General features: G+C 45.5%; 1 protein-coding gene across 1 annotated transcript in view; it reads left to right on the top strand.

Annotated features, from left to right (window-relative positions):
• The window catches only part of LOC126544155 (protein obstructor-E-like), a 39322-nt gene extending 24062 nt beyond the window's left edge, over positions 1-15260 (top strand). Inside the window, exons 4-5 of the mRNA XM_050191397.3 lie at positions 34-247; positions 15035-15260. Of these exons, the coding sequence (XP_050047354.1) occupies positions 34-247; positions 15035-15104 (284 nt within the window). The 3' untranslated portion in view covers positions 15105-15260. The remainder of the gene's footprint in view (positions 1-33; positions 248-15034) is intronic.
• The last annotated feature ends 2461 nt before the right edge of the window (positions 15261-17721 follow it).

Genomic DNA, 17721 nt, shown 5'->3' with positions numbered 1-17721 from the left:
AGCGAAATTCATCTGCCATTAATGTTCCTGCAGCGTACCTGGGCTTCCAGTGTCCTGAGCCGTCAGCATACGAGCTACAGGACTTCGTGAATCCTCCGTACGCGCACCCGCGCGACTGCGCCAAGCACTTCGTGTGCGTGGCCACGTACTACGGCAAGCGACTTCCTCGTCTCCTCTCCTGCGATGCCGGCACCGTCTTCAACCCTTCCACCAAAACTTGTGACGACCCCGTCAACGTGCCCGGCTGGTAGGTTGCCGTCTATCTGCTGAAGCAATGACCTTCCTGGCAATTACAATACCTCTAAGTAAAGTCTATAGATGACGCGAAGGCTTTTACGCCACGTTTATTCCCGATTTGTTTCATTCCAAGTCAAGCGATGCATTGGCCAAAGGGAAAAAAGTGAATTATTGGGGAAAAAGCTTTTTTTCTCTCACTTTCTTTCCCTTCCTGAGCATAAAAAGTGGAAAAAGAAACAGAGTAAAGATTTACCCAACAAAATGAGGCGGTGTTGAGGTAAATCGTGTTAGGCTGGTATGCGTCACTTTTTCAGAATAGACGTGCATGTCAATTATCATTTCACCTGTAATATTTATGATGTCAAGTGGTGTGCGATATCGTCAAAGTTCATAACTTTCCTGAGCAGCAAGTTTGACATTCATCGCTTGTCGTTAGACGAAAGATCCGACGTTTACGGATGAAAAACGACACAAAGGTCAGTCCCAGCATGTTTTCCTCTAATTCACCGCGATTCAGCAAAAGCTAGCTAGCTTCCAAAGCTGAGTCAGACGTTCTGTATACTATCTTCGTGAACATTTGTGCCAGCCCGATGAACAAAATTAGCCCTTACTTTCAGGAATCACGAAGGTACGCGTTATTTACGAGACAGGCAAATGTGTGCAGCAGCAGTCTTCAATAGGTACGCCATAGTTTCTTCTCCAGATGCCAACTGAGCGCTTCGTCCCATAGTTTCGTTTTAGCTTTTACACCAGTGGCACAAAAATGGGACCATTGCATAGCTAGGAAAAATATCGCCAGTAGCTGTTCCATGTAACGTACAAGGCAGGCACGTACCCAAGAGGGGAGGGCCGGCGGGGGCCGCCCCCCCCCCGAAATTACGCGACATACCCTCCCTCCCCGCCCATGTCAACACTCCTCACACATATTCCTAAAGCGCCGACAAATCAATCTATTCCGCAGTCAATATATTGCTGCCTTTTACAGCAAAAGCTGTATGTGACTAACCTTCCGTAGTTCTTTCGGCATCCATCAACAGAAAACATCATCATGTGGGCCGATCCTGGTGATAGTGCAGAAATGGTCCAAGCTCAATGGCACATACCCCTGTGAGCCCGGAAACCTGTAACGCGCCCTTAGAAATCTTCGGAATGGGCCCATGTATGGGGAGTGCTTAACGCCTGCTTCACCTCCGCCGGGGCTCGGCCCGGCATTGCGCTACCTTCGGGATGGACCCACGTATGCGGAGCACTCAACGCCTGCTTCATCACCGTCGCGGATGGGCCCGCAATTGCACTATCTTCGGGATCGGTCCACGTATGGGGAGTACCTCATGCCTGCTTCACCTTTGCCGCGGGTCAGCCCGGCACTGCACTACCTTGGGGCCGACCCGCGGCGGAAGTGAAGCACTTCGCTTTTCGTTTGAGAGCTTTGACTGTCATCAGCTCTCGCTGCCATTTCATCTTCACAAGAGTACAATGGTTGTCAATTTCTTCCCTCTTTTTGGATGGCGGTAGTTATCGCCATCTCCTGGGGTGTGAAGGCCAGTTTTCTCATCGATTCGATGCCCGCGCGATTAACTCGAGAGGAGTTCAGTTGTCACCATCTATTCAACGATCACGTGCATCGCTGTTGCTTAGTTAGTTCAAGCTTCTTTGTTTAGGCTGATCCGGGGAACAGGAAAGGGATTCTGTTCGTAGTTAGCTGGTCTGTATGCTCGTGGAACGAGTTGCGGTCGGAAAAAAACGCCAGTTGCGTTTAACTTTTCCTTTTACTTCATTATTTCCTCGAGTGACGGCTCGCCGCGACGCTGGCATATCCTCAGAACCACATACCCGTGATATGGGTTAGATAAGGTGGCAAATAAAATCATGCGAAACAGCGTCCATCATCAGACCCTGCAATAACCGTTAAACCCAGAAGCAATATGACTGTCACCCGCTAGCTCGTGTAGCTTTTCCCTAATTGTACAGCACTTTTCGTGGCAATTGGCAAATGGAAACAAGAGTCGCAAGGAGTTTAGAAATTAAGCGATCTACTAAGGGAAAGAGCCAAGGCAACAGCCAAACAGGAAGGAAAAGCGAAAATTAACAAATTTAACTGTTGTTTGTGAAAATGGTTATGGATCAACATCTTTTTATTTAAAAAGGAAGTAGAGGAAACGCGGCCGGAAGTGGAGAATAATTCCGTGTGTTTTGAATGACGTTTCCACAGTTATCAGTGAAGCCGTCTGATGTAGCCATTTTGATATATGCTTATGTGGGGGTTTTTCTAACCTTACGCGGTGGGCGCAGTACGTATGGAACCGCAGTGTCCTGTTCTCTACGCGGTTGTACTGGACTGGTGACCACGCATCGTTACGCAACTTCCCGAATAACAACACGAGTCAGTTTTGGCACTTAAATTGGTAGAGCAGTAAACGAGGGATCCAAAAGAACTGTGATTGTTCCGCAAATATATATCATCATCATCATTATCATCATCATCATCAGCCTAGTTACGCCCACTGCAGGGCAAAGGCCTCTCCCATACTTCTCCAACTACCCCGGTCATGTACTAATTGTGGCCATGTTGTCCCTGCAAACGTCTTAATGTCATCCGCCCACCTAACTTTCTGCCGCCCCCTACTACGCTTCCCTTCCCTTGGAATCCAGTCCGTAACCCTTAATGACCATCGGTTATCGTCCCTCCTCATTACATGTCCGGCCCATGCCCATTTCTTTTTCTTGATTTCAACTAAGATGTCATTTACCCGCGTTTGTTCCCTCACCCAATCTGCTCTTTTCTTATCCCTTAACGTTACACCTATCATTCTTCTTTCCATAGCTCGTTGCGTCGTCCTCAATTTCAGCAGAACCCTTTTCGTAAGCCTCCAGGTTTCTGCCCCGTAGGTGAGTACTGGTAAGACACAGCTGTTATACACTTTCCTCTTGAGGGATAGTGGCAACCTGCTGTTCATGATTTGAGAATGCCTGCCAAACGCACCCCAGCCCACTCTTATTCTTCTGGTTATTTCCGTCTCATGATCCGGGTCCGTGGTCACTACCTGCCCTAAGTAGATGTATTCCCTTTCCACTTCCAGTGCCTCGTTACCTATCGTAAACTGCTGTTCTCTTCCGAGACTGTTAAACATTACTTTAGTTTTCTGTAGATTAATTTTCAGACCCACCCTTCTGCTTTGCCTCTCCAGGTCAGTGAGCATGCATTGCAATTGGTCTCCTGAGTTACTAAGCAAGGCAATATCATCAGCGAATCGCAAGTTGCTAAGGTATTCTCCATCAACTTTTATCCCCAATTCTTCCCACTCCAGGTCTCTGAATACCTCCTGTAAACATGCTGTGAATAGCATTGGAGATATCGTATCTCCCTGTCTGACGCCTTTCTTTATTGGGATTTTGTTGCTTTCTTTGTGGAGGATTACGGTGGCTGTGGAACCGCAATAGATATCTTCCAGTATCTCTACATATGGCTCATCTACACCCTGATTCCGTAGTGCCTTCATGACTGCTGAGGTTTCGACTGAATCAAATGCTTTTTCGTAATCAATGAAGGCTATATATAAGGGTTGGTTATTTTCCGCACATTTCTCTATCACCTGATTGATAGTGTGAATATGGTCTATTGTTGAGTAGCCTTTACGGAATCCTGCCTGGTCCTTTGGTTGACTGAAGTCTAAGGTATTCCTGATTCTATTTGCGATTACCTTAGTAAATACTTTGTAGGCAACGGACAGTAAGCTGATCGGTCTATAATTTTTCAAGTCTTTGGCGTCCCCTTTCTTATGGATTAGGATTATGTTAGCGTTCTTCCAAGATTCCGGTACGTTTGAGGTCATGAGGCATCGTGTATATAGGGCGGCCAATCTTTCTAGACAACAAATCTGCTGTTACCTGATCCTCCCGAGCTGCCTTCCCCCTTTGCATAGCTCCCAAGGCGTTCTTTACCTCTTCCGGTGTTACTTGTGGGATTTCAAGTTCCTCTAGCCTATTCTCTCTCACCTTATAGTCGTGGGTGTTACTGGTACTGTATAAATCTCTATAAAACTCTTCAGCCACTTGAACTATCTCATCCATATTAGTAACGATATTGCCGGCTTTGTCTCTTAACGCACACATCTGATTCTTGCCTATTCCTAGTTTCTTCTCCATTGCTTTTAGGCTTCCTCCGTTCCTGAGAGCCTGTTCAATTCTATCCATATTATAGTTCCTTATGTCCGCTGTCTTACGCTTGTTGATTAACTTAGAAACTTCTGCCAGTTCTATTCTAGCTGTAGGGTTAGAGGCTTTCATACATTGGCGTTTCTTGATCAGATCTTTCGTCTCCTGCGATAGCTTACTGGTTTCCTGTTTAACGGCGTTACCACCGACTTCTATTGCGCACTCCTTAATGATGCCCATAAGATTGTCGTTCATTGCTTCAACACTATGGTCCTCTTCATGGGTTAAAGCCGAATACCTGTTCTGTAGCTTGATCCGGAATTCCTCTAGTTTCCCTCTTACCGCTAACTCATTGATTGGCTTCTTATGTACCAGTTTCTTCCGTTCCCTCCTCAAGTCAAGGCTAATTCGAGTTCTTACCATCCTATGGTCACTGCAGCGCACCTTGCCGAGCACGTCTACATCTTGTATGATGCCAGGGTTCGCGCAGAGTATGAAGTCGATTTCATTTCTAGTCTCACCATTCGGGCTCCTCCACGTCCACTTTCGGCTAACCCGCTTGCGGAAGAAGGTATTCATTATCCGCATATTATTCTGTTCTGCAAACTCTACTAATAACTCTCCTCTGCTATTCCTAGAGCCTATGCCAAATTCCCCCACTGACTTGTCTCCGGCCTGCTTCTTGCCTACCCTGGCATTGAAATCGCCCATAAGTATACTGTATTTTGTTTTGACTTTACCCATCGCCGATTCCACGTCTTCATAGAAGCTTTCGACTTCCTGGTCATCATGACTAGATGTAGGGGCGTAGACCTGTACAACCTTCATTTTGTACCTCTTATTAAGTTTCACAACAAGACATGCCACCCTCTCGTTAATGCTATAGAATTCCTGTATGTTACCAGCTATGTTCTTATTAATCAGGAATCCGACTCCTAGTTCTCGTCTCTCTGCTAAGCCCCGGTAGCACAGGACGTGCCCGCTTTTTAGCACTGTATATGCTTCTTTTGGCCTCCTAACTTCACTGAGCCCTATTATATCCCATTTACTGCCCTCTAATTCCTCCAATAGCACTGCTAGACTCGCCTCGCTAGATAACGTTCTAGCGTTAAACGTTGCCAGGTTCATATTCCAATGGATATATATATATATATATAATTCTTCCAGAGCTAATTAAAAGAACGCTACTAGAAATCTTTAATTTACACTTTCGCTTGTTTACTTGTTCTTGGCAGTGTTCTTCCTGCGCTTCTTTCATGCGCGAATCTGTTTGATGTGGTTCCTTTCTTGCCAAGCAAAGGAGAGATGTATCTCACAGGCGTACCTGTGAGGTGCACCTTATATAAATTCTCTTTTGCGGGTTTACGCGTCTTTATGGCGAATGGTGGACATTATTTACATTTGTACTAGTAAAAGCCCCCTGCCCCCCCCCCCCCCCTTATTTCCATAGAAAGGTTACCTGGGGTTGCCACCCCCTCCCCCCCGAAAAAAAATCCTGGGTACGTGCCTGATACAAGGCTGAACACGATATCGCGTAATGGATTCTCTGCCGCGGAACGCGGAAGCCGCGTAGAAACGAAAAGAAAAAAAAAAAAAAAAACGTTCTTTTACCGTAATTTGGGTGCCCGTCCATGAACGCTCAGGTGGTCAAAATTAATCCGGGGCCCCACATTACGGCGTCTCTCATGGCCCTCGAGTTATTTTGAGACGTTAAATTGCCCCAGTTAGGGTATACCTCTTATATAGTACGCAAACCGCTAGCAGGTGCCAGAACGGACTGTCCTCATAGCTGGTCCTTAGCAACCGTTCGATACATTTTAATACACCGTGACGTTGTACCTCGGTATCACCATGGGCAACCCGCAACATAAAATTGACGACGTAACAACGAACGCGTCGTCCGCAGTAGCTGCTTTAAAAAAAAGAAGGCGAGAAGTTGCAAGTGCGCAGGCAATGCACCAGCCTCTCTTCACTAAAGGAGTGAAAGAGCACTTTAAGGTTTAACAGATGGGAATTCCAAAAGCACAAAGTATATCTGAACGAGTGAAAAAGCTGAGGTAAATATTGCACATGCATGGCAACGTTTTGCGTCAACCAGGGGAAACACCTCCTTTCATGGCCATCACCTACAGTTACTTTGAGATTGCTGTGCTATACAATATTTTAGAATATTGGTTCCGACCTCTTGACAGCTTTATAAAGTAGCTTTTTCGTGCTTTCTTAATTTCTTTTTCACGCCTTCAGAAATTTCAGAAACATTGCATTCCTATTCAAACCCCGCACATAACCCAAATTTGGCACGTTATTCTGTTGAATAGCGTAATTGGCGTTCGCCCTACCTTGGTTTGTCCAGAAGTGGTCTTTATCAAAAAAGAAAGAAGAAAACATTTAACAGTATTTTATTGGCAAAACTGGAACATGTTCACAGATATACCTAAAGGCGCAATGTTTTCATTTTTTCCGGGGTCCGACAAGAATTCCGAAGCCCATATATATATATATATATATATATATATATATATATATATATATATATATATATATATATATATATATATATATATATATATATATATATTTCTTAAAAATTAAAAAATTAAATTATGGGGTTTTACGTGCCAAAACCACTTTCTGATTATGAGGCACGCCGTAGTGGAGGACTCCGGAAATTTCGACCACCTGGGGTTCTTTAACGTGCACCTAAATCTAAGTACACGGCTGTTTTCGCATTTCGCCCCCATTATATATTTCTTGCACTTGAAGAAACTTAGTGTGACCTCGAAGAATTGTTCATTGAAGTGACGGCCTTATATGAGAATTTACAAGACCTAGCTCATAGTAGCAGACAGTTCGATTTCACAGCCTGAGTCCTCTCCCACCACCAAGAATATGGTGTCTCTCTTCCTTCGTGTAATTGTCGTATACGTCGCTATCACTAATGCTGCTTCGCCTTTCCGGCGAAACTGCAGCCTCTCTCTGTCTTTCTTTTTTTTTCTGTGAGTTCGTGTATAAGCACTCCTGCGCATGACTGCTGTTGATTCTGATTTCGAGTGAATCCGGCTTGGCCTCATTTCCGTTACTGAGTGAATTATACAGGGTGCCCCAACTATCAAGCACCAAGACTTAAAGAAAGAGCAGTTGCGTTACTCGAAGAAAACCTAGTGCATATTGTTTGCAGTACAGGGGAGTAGCCACCAGTAATACTCCCGTTCCTAAAATTTAATTCGTCAATTACAATTAATTATCTAATTTGAGAAGTACCGTCCTAATGATCAACGTGTCAATGAGGCATCTGGTCGACATCTAACTGCTGTGTTTCCAACGACGTACTAATTGCGTGCAAGTTTTTCCGACTGCCAAACAAACCTCACGAAATATGAAAAATGTCACGTGACTGCGATGGGCCAACCGCATCATAAAGCAACGCCCTCAAATAAGCTTTGCGACAGGCAAAGCAGCTGCTTTGCCTGTCGCGAAGCCGAAGGGACAGCGCATCACCTTGATAATGGTACAGAAGGGGCACCAACAACAGCGTTCGCGGCTTCGCAGCTATTTCTTCCTCTCATTACAACGTCACACTTATTATTCGTCTCTCAAGGCCGACTGATCACATTGATAACAAAAGCCCCTTGATAACGCGGCCGAAGCGCCACTCTGACCATGCACGAAACGCGAAAAGCATTGTAATAGGCATATAATGTTTCAAAATCCCGGCTCTGCGCGCGCACCGCATCAGCTATATGGCTATATTTCGTGCCAGAAACTTGCTTCGAACCACAGCTAAATTGAAGTGACGGTTTTATTTTTAATGAGAGTGTATACCTGCTGCAAAAACAGGTTCGTCGCAAAAACATAAAATTGAAATAAACAGACCGGGAAGCGACCCACGTGTAGAGAAAAGGCAAAACCGATGCGTTCAAGTAAATGTACCACTTCTGAATGACCCGGATTGGCAATCGAGACGTCTGTACGGAAAAAAAAAAAGAAACATCAGATTTCAGTTTGTCCTTATTATCAATGAATTCTAAGCGCTGTTGAACACCAGCTGCTGCCTAGAGGACGTTTTCGAATAGGTCTCCTTCCGCAGCTACACAGTACTGAGTCCGCGTTATCACATCTGTGGCTTTCTTGATGACCGACGCTGGAATTCTACGGCAGACATCCGTTATCCTTGCCTTGAGCTCATCTGACGTCCGTCTCGATCATGTAAACACGATCTTTCACATAATCCCAAAGAGAGAAACCGAGTGGAGAGAAGTCAGGTGACCTAGCCGGCCAATTTACAGGCCCGTGCATTCCAACCTAGTGCGCATGAGTCGCATCCAGCCAGTTTCGGGCTCGGCTGCTGGTGTCTGCTTGCTGATACCATACCATCTTGCCGACACCACATACGTCAAAGACGTGAATTCGAGACTTCGCTGAGAAACTCATCCACCACTTCAAGGATTTCTTTCGTCCACGTAACGCTGTCCAATCAGTGTGTGGTCAAAGATGAGACCGATTATAGCACCGGCATAAATTCCGAACCACACATTGAACGAACATTGGTATACTGGTGCCGATTGCGCTTTACCCAGTGTGCATTGTAGTCACTCCAAAAGTGTGCATTATACAAATTTATCTGCGCGTTTCTATGAAAATTTGCTTCATCTGTGCACATGATGTTGCTCAAAAAGTTCAGTGACTCATCGGCTTTTGTGAGAACCCAATTCGAGAAATCTAGACGATTCTACAGGTCCCTATCTTCCAAGCATTGGTGCGGGTTAAGGTGGTACGGATGTAGTGCCGTCGTTTAGAATCTTCCAAATTGATGACTTGGAAATTGGTACCTGGGCAGCAACGTCCCGCAGGCTAGCACGATGGTTTGAGGCAATAAATGCTAGAACATCCGGGCGTAGGTTAGAACTCAAAGATGGAGTCCTCCCCCGCTGTTTCTTGAAACTGCCGGTTTGTCTCAGGTTTTCATAATATCTGATGATAGTCGATGCGTTTGGTCTACCTCCACACTTCCATGACTGATATGTATTTGCAGCCTTCCTCTTGTTGTCATTTGCAGTTCCCAAGGCAAGGATCATTTTTAGCTTCTGCTCATCACAGAAAGACATGGCGACTGGGACTAAACAAGACGCACATTTAAACATTTGCACTGACGTTGTCAATTCGCTTTTGTGGTGATAGGTTTCCTGGCAAAAAAAAAAAAAGGAACCATCCATGAACTTTATCTGCGCTAAGACAACAGCTATCACAGCTTGTTTCCAGCTAACACCAAACGCGGCGTGTTACTTGGGCAGAAGCGCGGCAGATAAGGCACTAGCTCGAACACGATGTTTTACAGCTAAGCTGTACATGGGTAGCCGATTCGTCCATCCGTCCATCCATTGCATGTACACCGAAAACGTCCCCGGCGCAACCCGATGCGAATGCACGAAAGAAAAAAAAAGCGAGAGAGAGGCGCGCGATTGGCTGCGCCAGTAGTGACGTCACTGCTCTCCGTCGCAGCCTAGCGGGCGCGCTACAGTTTCTCTCCGGCTCTGAAAAGGGTAGGCCACGCGTCATACGTACTCTTGAGGAACAGGCAGCTTTCGATCAGCAATGCCGCGAGCAGAACCGGAAACGAGCTCGTCTACGCCGTACCGATGCTGCAGCCCGGGCACAAGAACAGGCTCGTGCATCCGAGCGTAAGCAGCAACTGCGTACCGAGGATCCGGCAGCCTACCAAGCCGTCGATTAATGAACCGTCGGGATTAACCCAGTGATAAACACCGGGGCCGCACGTTTCAGCTTCGCTGGTTAACCATCTGTACGAAGTGCTTGGGTGGTGATCTTTTTTCTTTATTTCCTTCATTTCGTTTTCGCTGGCGCTGCTTTATGATGCGGGTGGGAGCGCAGTCACGTGGTATTCGCCATATTTCGCAGGATTTATTTATCAGTCGGAAAAAAATTAGTACACAATTAGTACGTCGCTGAATACACCTCAGTTAGGTGTCCCTTCGCTATGCTTACAAATGTATCATTGACACTTTGATAATTATGACAGTACGTCTCGAGTTAGATAATTAATTACAATTATCCTATTAAATATCAGTACCGAAAACATTACTGACAGCTACTCCACTTTACTGGAAACAATATGCACTAGGTTTTCTTCAAGTAACGCATTGCCTTACGTTTTTAATCTTGGTGCATGATGGTTAATTGGGACACCCTGTATATATTTATGACCTCTGCATGCAAGTAACGATGTTTCCATACCTAATAAATGTTGTAAATTATTAGAAGTGTTTTTTAATGAGTCGTTAGCTTTGCTTACTGGAAAGAGAAGTGGTACTGACACACAGATCATTGACGTGCATTTCACACGCTGTTGATAAAAGACTCTGCCGAAGGGGTCACTAAAGTCTACAGGTATTTTTTTTTTCAGGATCAAAAAATCACGCAAAGCATTTTGAAGCGACGTGAACATACAGCAACATATTCATTCTCTAGACATAAGCTATTCATACCTTTAAAAATAATTGTTAATTGGCTACCTCATTCACTTCAAAAATATAATAAACTTTGTCCTGTGTATATATTTCAAGGGACACTAAAGCTAAACAATAAATCAGTTTAGACTAATGAAGCATTGTTTGAGAACCCTGCAGGCAGTCATTTCAAAAAAATAGTTTGAACATTAGATGAGGAGGAGGAGGAGGAGATAAACTTTATTAAAGAAGAGGTCTTAGGCGGGGGTTGGGGTGACGTTCCCCTCCCCGCGGTGGGCTCCTCTTCTAGGCCGGACGCCAGGTGGCCGAGCGACGATGTCGTTCGGCGACCTCTTCGGCCCGCTCCGTGACTCGGAGTTGAACCTCCGGGTCCGAGCTGAGCAGCGCGGACTCCCACTGCGATTGGGTAGAGAGCTGCAGACTGTTCGGCGGCTTGTCTTGATTACATGAGTATAGGATGTGTGGTGTGTCTGCCTTATGGTGCCCACAGAGAGAACAGACGGGGCTGAACTGCTCTGGGAACCATATGGAGTATATGTACGGATTAAAGAAAGTGTCTGTTTGGAGCTGCTGCCAACTGACTTGTTGTGTTTTACTTAGAGATCTATGTGGTTCTGGGTAGATTTGTCTTTCTTTCTTGAAGTGGGTAGTAATTTCTTTGTAGGTCGTCATTCGCTCCTTGGCCGACCTGAGCTCGGGGTAACGCACCTCCCGGTTAACTACGAATCCTCGGGCAAATTGGTGCGCCGCCTCATTTCCAGGATGGCCCGAATGGGCGGGGACCCAGATCAATGTGATCGGGCGGGTATTGGAGATTTTTTTAAATATTTTGATGGCTGATGGCTGAGTGGGCCCTTCCTTTGCAAAAATTTCGGATTGCGGTTTTAGAGTCGCTGATGATGTATTTGGCAGTGGTGGAGGTAATGGCTAAAGCTATTGCAGCTTCTTCGGCCTCCTCCGGAAATTTTGTTTTATCGATTGTCGCCGATGCGAGGGGAGAACTTCGATGATCGACAACTGCCAGGGAAAAGGCGTCTCTGTCCGCATGTTCTGCCACGTCCACATGCGCCGTGTCTTTCTGAACTCAAAATCTTTCGTGAAGCTTTTGTGCCCTAGCCTTTCTTCTGTCTGTATCGTAGTGTGGATGCATGTTTTTGGGCAGAGGATGGACTATTAAGTGTTCGTGCACGTGTCTTGGAATTGGCAAGGTGTGTGCACGGATTCCTTCATATTGTATTCCTGCCTTCTTTAGGATGAAATGTCCCGTTTCAGTGCCTGATAGTCTTTCGTATTGTGCGGTGAGGTGTGCTTCCATCATTTCCGCTAAGGTGTTATGAATTCCTAACTGTAGTAGTTTTTCATTTGGGGTATGACGAGGGAGGTTGAGCGCAATTTTGTAGGAGTGTCGAATTAGAGAATCCACGTCGTCCCTTTCTCTGACTGTGAGGGTGACGTATGGTGTAGAGTAGATGACTGCTAAGAACGAAGGCCTGGATTAGTTTCCTGGTCTCGGCTTCTTTAACTCCTCCTCGCCTATTCGCGATGCGTCTGATGAGGAAGGAGATTTGGTTGACGGTGTTTCTCAGCTTCTTAATTAGTGGGTCATTTTTTTGGTTTGACTGTATCAGCATTCCCAAGATGCTTAGTGTTTCCACTTCTGGGTTGGCTGCACCTTCCGCGTATATTTTGATCTCAGGCGCTTTATTTTTTTTTTTTTTTTGACGCTTTGGGTGTAGGATGAGAAGTTCAGATTTTTGGGGTGAACACGCCTTGTGCCTCATCTACTACTACATCCGCAGCTTGTTGTAGCGTATATTGTATCGTGCCGATACTCCCCTTGGTTGTCCAAAGGGTGATATCGTCCGCGTACAAGGAGTGTTCTAGGTCTGGGATTTTGGCGAGTTCGTGTGCCATTTTGATGAGGGTTATATTGAATAAATAGGGGGAGAGGACCGATCCTTGCGGCGTTCCTCTGTCTCCTAGAGCGAAGGTGTCGGATTTGATTGTGCCAATTTGAATTTTAGCCGTTCTATCGGAGAGAAAGTCCTTGATGGTAGTTAAACGTTCTTTCGCCTACATTCAACGGTGAAAGAGAATCTAGGATTGCTTTGTGTTTGACGTTATCAAATGCTTTGGTTAAATCTAGAGCTAGGATTGCCCTTGTGCTCCTTTCTTGCTCCTGAGAAAGGACCTCGTTTGCTAGTCTGAGCATCGTATCCTGTGTTGATAAATGTGGTCTAAAGCCGACCATAGTGTTTGGATATAAATTCTCTTTGTGCATGTGGGACTGCAGTCTGTCTAGTATGACGTGCTCTATCAGTTTTCCTATGCAAGAAGTAAGCGAAATAGGTCTGAGGTTTTCGAGCGCGAGCTTTTTGCCCGGTTTTGGGTTGAATTTACCGATGGCATGTTTCCAAGACGGTGGGAGTTTTCCTTCCCTCCAACACCCGTTCGCAAGGTCCGTGAGGGCTGTGATGGAAGCGTCGTCTAGGTTTCCGAGTGTCTTATTGTTAATGCAGTCCTCTCCCGGAGCGGATGTCGTGCGTATCTTAAGGAGGGCTGCTTGAAGGTCCAAGTATCAGTATTTGAATTTCGCGCCGAAACCCCGACGCCGCTACGTCAGTGTGACGTCAGGGATTCCAAAGTATGTTTTCGCATTTGGGCCGCGTTGGCTGAATAAAGGTTCCAGAAACTTGCCATGTTTAATATTTGGTTCCTTTAGAACACAATGTAGTCAACCTGTACCGCTATATATAATTAGTAGGCCCTAGAAGATGCCATCAAAATCCAAGACGTCACAGCCACCAGGTGCGGGAACTTAAGTAGGCGTCGCCACCCGTATTTCGTTCTTGGGCTTTTTCTGGTTTACCAAACGTCTTATCGTTGTAAGAGTTGTGTTTTTGGTGTTGTAGAACGGTAATTTACTGATGCAGAAGAAATCATTTTTCACTTTAGTGTCCCTTTAAGTATATTGTATATGTGCATGGCGTTTTGTGGAAATTGAAAACATCGTTGAAGTGAGACAATACGGATGAGACAGCCACCGCTGGTACTTCTAATGCGCTTGTTCTCCTATTGTCAGGATTTGCAGAAATAAAGCAAAGTATGAATTAAAATCCAGGCACGTCAGCGCCAACAATGACGCAGTATATATAAGCTATCAGCCACAATAACATTTTAAGTGAAAAGGTCGAGGCAAGTCAAAAGAAACCTCAAATGATGTGGGTGACAAAACTCTGGCAATGACACGTTAGGGTTAGGGGGCTCAGCCCCCCCCCCCCCCCCCCCCCCGCCCACCTCGGAAAACTCCGGAGGGGGCGCGGGCCCCGGAGCCCCCCCCCGTAGTCGGCGCCTTTGGGTATACGTCACGACTTTTGTTTCCTCTAAAGAAAGAGGCAACAGAGAAGTTCTCCCAGTGCCTAAAAGATTGGAGACTACATCAACGTTAGCAAACTACGCCCTTAAAGCGATAAATAGATGATATTACCTTTGCAGGGGATTCAGATGGTATAATTCACAGCAGTCACTGCTCTGTCCTAAATAGGACATTAGAATAGCTTTGCTTCAGCCACTTACCTGTTTTTGTGAACATTTTCAAATTAGGGCATGGCTCCTTACTGCTTGTTTTAGAACACTATTGCAGATGCACTTAGTACAGCTATAGTTAAAGAGTAAAATGCCAGTGGCGACAACAAAATGCACTGGGTGACTTGGATGCTCGAAGGAATCTTATGAGCTGTGTGGCGCATCAGACTGACCTCCACTACAGCCATCACTCTCGCTGATAAACTTCAGAGGTACTTATCTAAAACGGTCATCCACAAAAGACACCGCACTTCGTGCAAGCAGTTTTACTGCGAAAAGCAACTGTTTTCTGCACATACAGAAATGAAACTCATTTCTATACCCAGCACGTTTACTTTGGAATTACGTATGTACCAACACTGCAATGCCGCGTGTTCCGATTTTCTCCCTCCAACTTGCAAATTGGTCAACGGTAAGGACAAGCGAAATATAACCAATACTCTAGCCACATAATGACATCAGAATTATTCTTACCGAACAGTGGGCCTAATACAAAACAGCTTATAAAACATAACGGGGTCCTCATGTCTAAGTGATAACCTCTGTTGTTGTTTTTTTTTCTTTTTTTTCAGTGAGAACTACTACGGTGCACAGGAGGACCCTTTCAACAAGCGCCAAACGCTTCGGCGCCAGGGACGATAAAAGCGAACCATTTGGCTAGATCATTTTGATTGCATTTTCCTGACTCATTAAACTGTACACAGCGTTTTCCCTTCAGTCGCGCCCTTTTTCTGCGTGTCCATGGATGCACTGCGAAGAGCTGGAAAGTTCGAATAAAATGTGAATTTCATGAAATAAGCTGTCGTCGTTTCATCAGTGAGCGTATAAATTTTCAAGCCCACATTGATGTCGGCCAACACTTTCTAAATGAATAGTTCTCAGTGAAGTTCTAACTAAACTCTTACCGGAAATTCCTGCTGCGGGTGCCGGCACCGCATACTGTTCGTACGGGTTGTAAGCAGCCGACAAGGCAAGTCACAAGATCAATGTGGTCACTAGATCAAGAAGCGTCCTAAAACTTCTTATCACATCTAATTTCGAACACTTCTCTTCCCCTTTCCGCTGACTGACTTGCCTCTCAGCTGCCGCTCTACCTCGGAAGGTCCGGTGGACAGTTTCCATTCGACCGACCTCGGCGGAAGAGGAGCCTCGCGTTTCGGTCGTGGAAGGTATGATCGCGAGAGCGAACTCAAAGGAGACCACTTAAAGACAGCGCAAGTTTGAACATTTATTCAATACATGTCATGTATACAGTTTCAAGCATTTGTACGGTGTCTTCAACCTACAGAGAGCGAGTATCTTACGTTGCTAATTTTTGTCGCCATTCGACTCAAATGAGCGCGTCTCGGCGTACGTAGTATATGACCAGACATGATCACACCGCTCCGCTCTTCAGGTTAACGGTCGCAAAGAAACAACGCAAGGTGCATGTTCGCCATAGGGGAATTAAAGGTATTGCAAATGAGCGATACCTTTTTTTTTTTTCAATTCCGAGTGATTCCCAAAGGGCCACCGGATGACAACAAAAGTGTGTACGTACCTTGCGCTGTCCTGGAGAAGTTATTCACTAGATAAATTTTCCAGTAAGTCTACAAGTTTCTTCCGACCTCGTTCGCGCAGCCGCATCGTGCGTGAGCGAAACGACCAGACCTTCAGCCCACTAAAATTGGTCCAATAGAAATTTTCCACTGTATGGATCTTGCTAGGCGGAGCGAAAGCTTAATGTCAACTAAGGAGGTGACAATGTAGCCGTCAACCTCTGGCTCAGCGGATGAAACGGTGATTTCTCAAAATTAGTGGAAAAAATGATCAAGGATATGCAACACTTCGCGGTTCCATATCCAAACGGTGATGCTACTTTTATTGCCATAGCAATTATATGTACACTTCCAGCTGAATTTACACCGTCGCCGTAATGTTCTGTACAAAGTGCAAGTGCGATAACATCGCGTCGGTGCGCCGTATGCTATAGGTGCAAGCATACGGTGCTTTCGAGGGTAAGCCGAGAACGATAGTGGCTTGATGTGGCGGTGCATTCTCGCGCTCGCAAGGGAGGAAAGCGGGAAGGGTGCGCACCGATAATCGCGCGCGCGCAAGACGGGAAAGGGGAGGGAGAGGGTGCGGGGAGATGTTCGCGCGATAGGAGGGAGGGGGGGAGGCTACTGCGCATCCTCTGTTCTACTCCAGCTACAGTGGCTGAGCGTAGAGTTACTGTATATGCTACCAAAGTAGCAGAGTTGCGCGTAGGTCCGCCATCTTGCCTGGGAAGCAACCAAATCTATGGGGCGAAGCGGCGCTCCGTTCTTGCAGGCGACATGCCTACCATATCGTCGATGAACCGTGGGCACTTTTGCATCGCTTGTGGACCGCTTTTCCGCCTAATCGCAAACAAAGCGCATCGAAACAACTGACTGGATAAGGTCAAGAAAAAGGCGCTGCTCTTTTTCAGTGCGCGGCGTAAGATGCAGCGCAAATATTATTAGTTGTTTTTTGGACTTGCATCACCTGTGCACCTTCACGGAACTTTTGACCCAATAACGTATGGGCACTGGAGTATCTAGAATAGATTGTGTATTTTATATACGCCGATCAGATGCAGCATTCATGAACCTCGACGGTAACAATTAGATCGCACCGAACAGTCTTAGGGAATATATGTTGATGTTATTTTATGGATTCCGAAAATCCTACAAAAGAGTTCCGTGTGAGAAAGCTACATAACGAGGTAGTACAAGGTTCGAAATAATAAAGCGTATTAAAAACTGGATAAACGTTAGCAACTGAGGTAAACAATTAGATGCTTCAATATTTTTCATTCACTTGAATATTGCTTAATTGACACTCAGATTTTCTTTCAACAGAGATAAATGCGCTACTAAGAGTAGTGCAGTGCTTTTAGCATGTAAACAGCAACAAAAAGCACCGAGCCGCAACTACCTCTTTTTTTGGCAATAAAACCACCATGCAAATTTCAGAGAAAAAAACACAGTAGATGTGCGTGCGAATATTTTGATATAGTGAGGTTTATCAATTTGTGCACATATACCAAGGGAACGGTATTAAATATAATGAGGCCCATACCTGCGTATATGCCAAAGCTCTCAACGTGTAAGCAGTCTAAAATATTACTCGTGAATCAATGACCAATCTACTATTTCAACTCTGGTAACCCATTAGATTTGCTGTAGGAACATACCCACCTACCAGCAGGCACTGGATATCAGCCACACATGCAAGGGCCATTTCACTATATGCATTT

This window comes from Dermacentor andersoni, chromosome 1 (assembly GCF_023375885.2).
Source record: "Dermacentor andersoni chromosome 1, qqDerAnde1_hic_scaffold, whole genome shotgun sequence".
Lineage (NCBI taxonomy): Eukaryota > Metazoa > Arthropoda > Arachnida > Ixodida > Ixodidae > Dermacentor > Dermacentor andersoni.
Note: the sequence above shows the minus strand (reverse complement) of the source record. Positions and strands in the feature narration are given on the sequence as shown.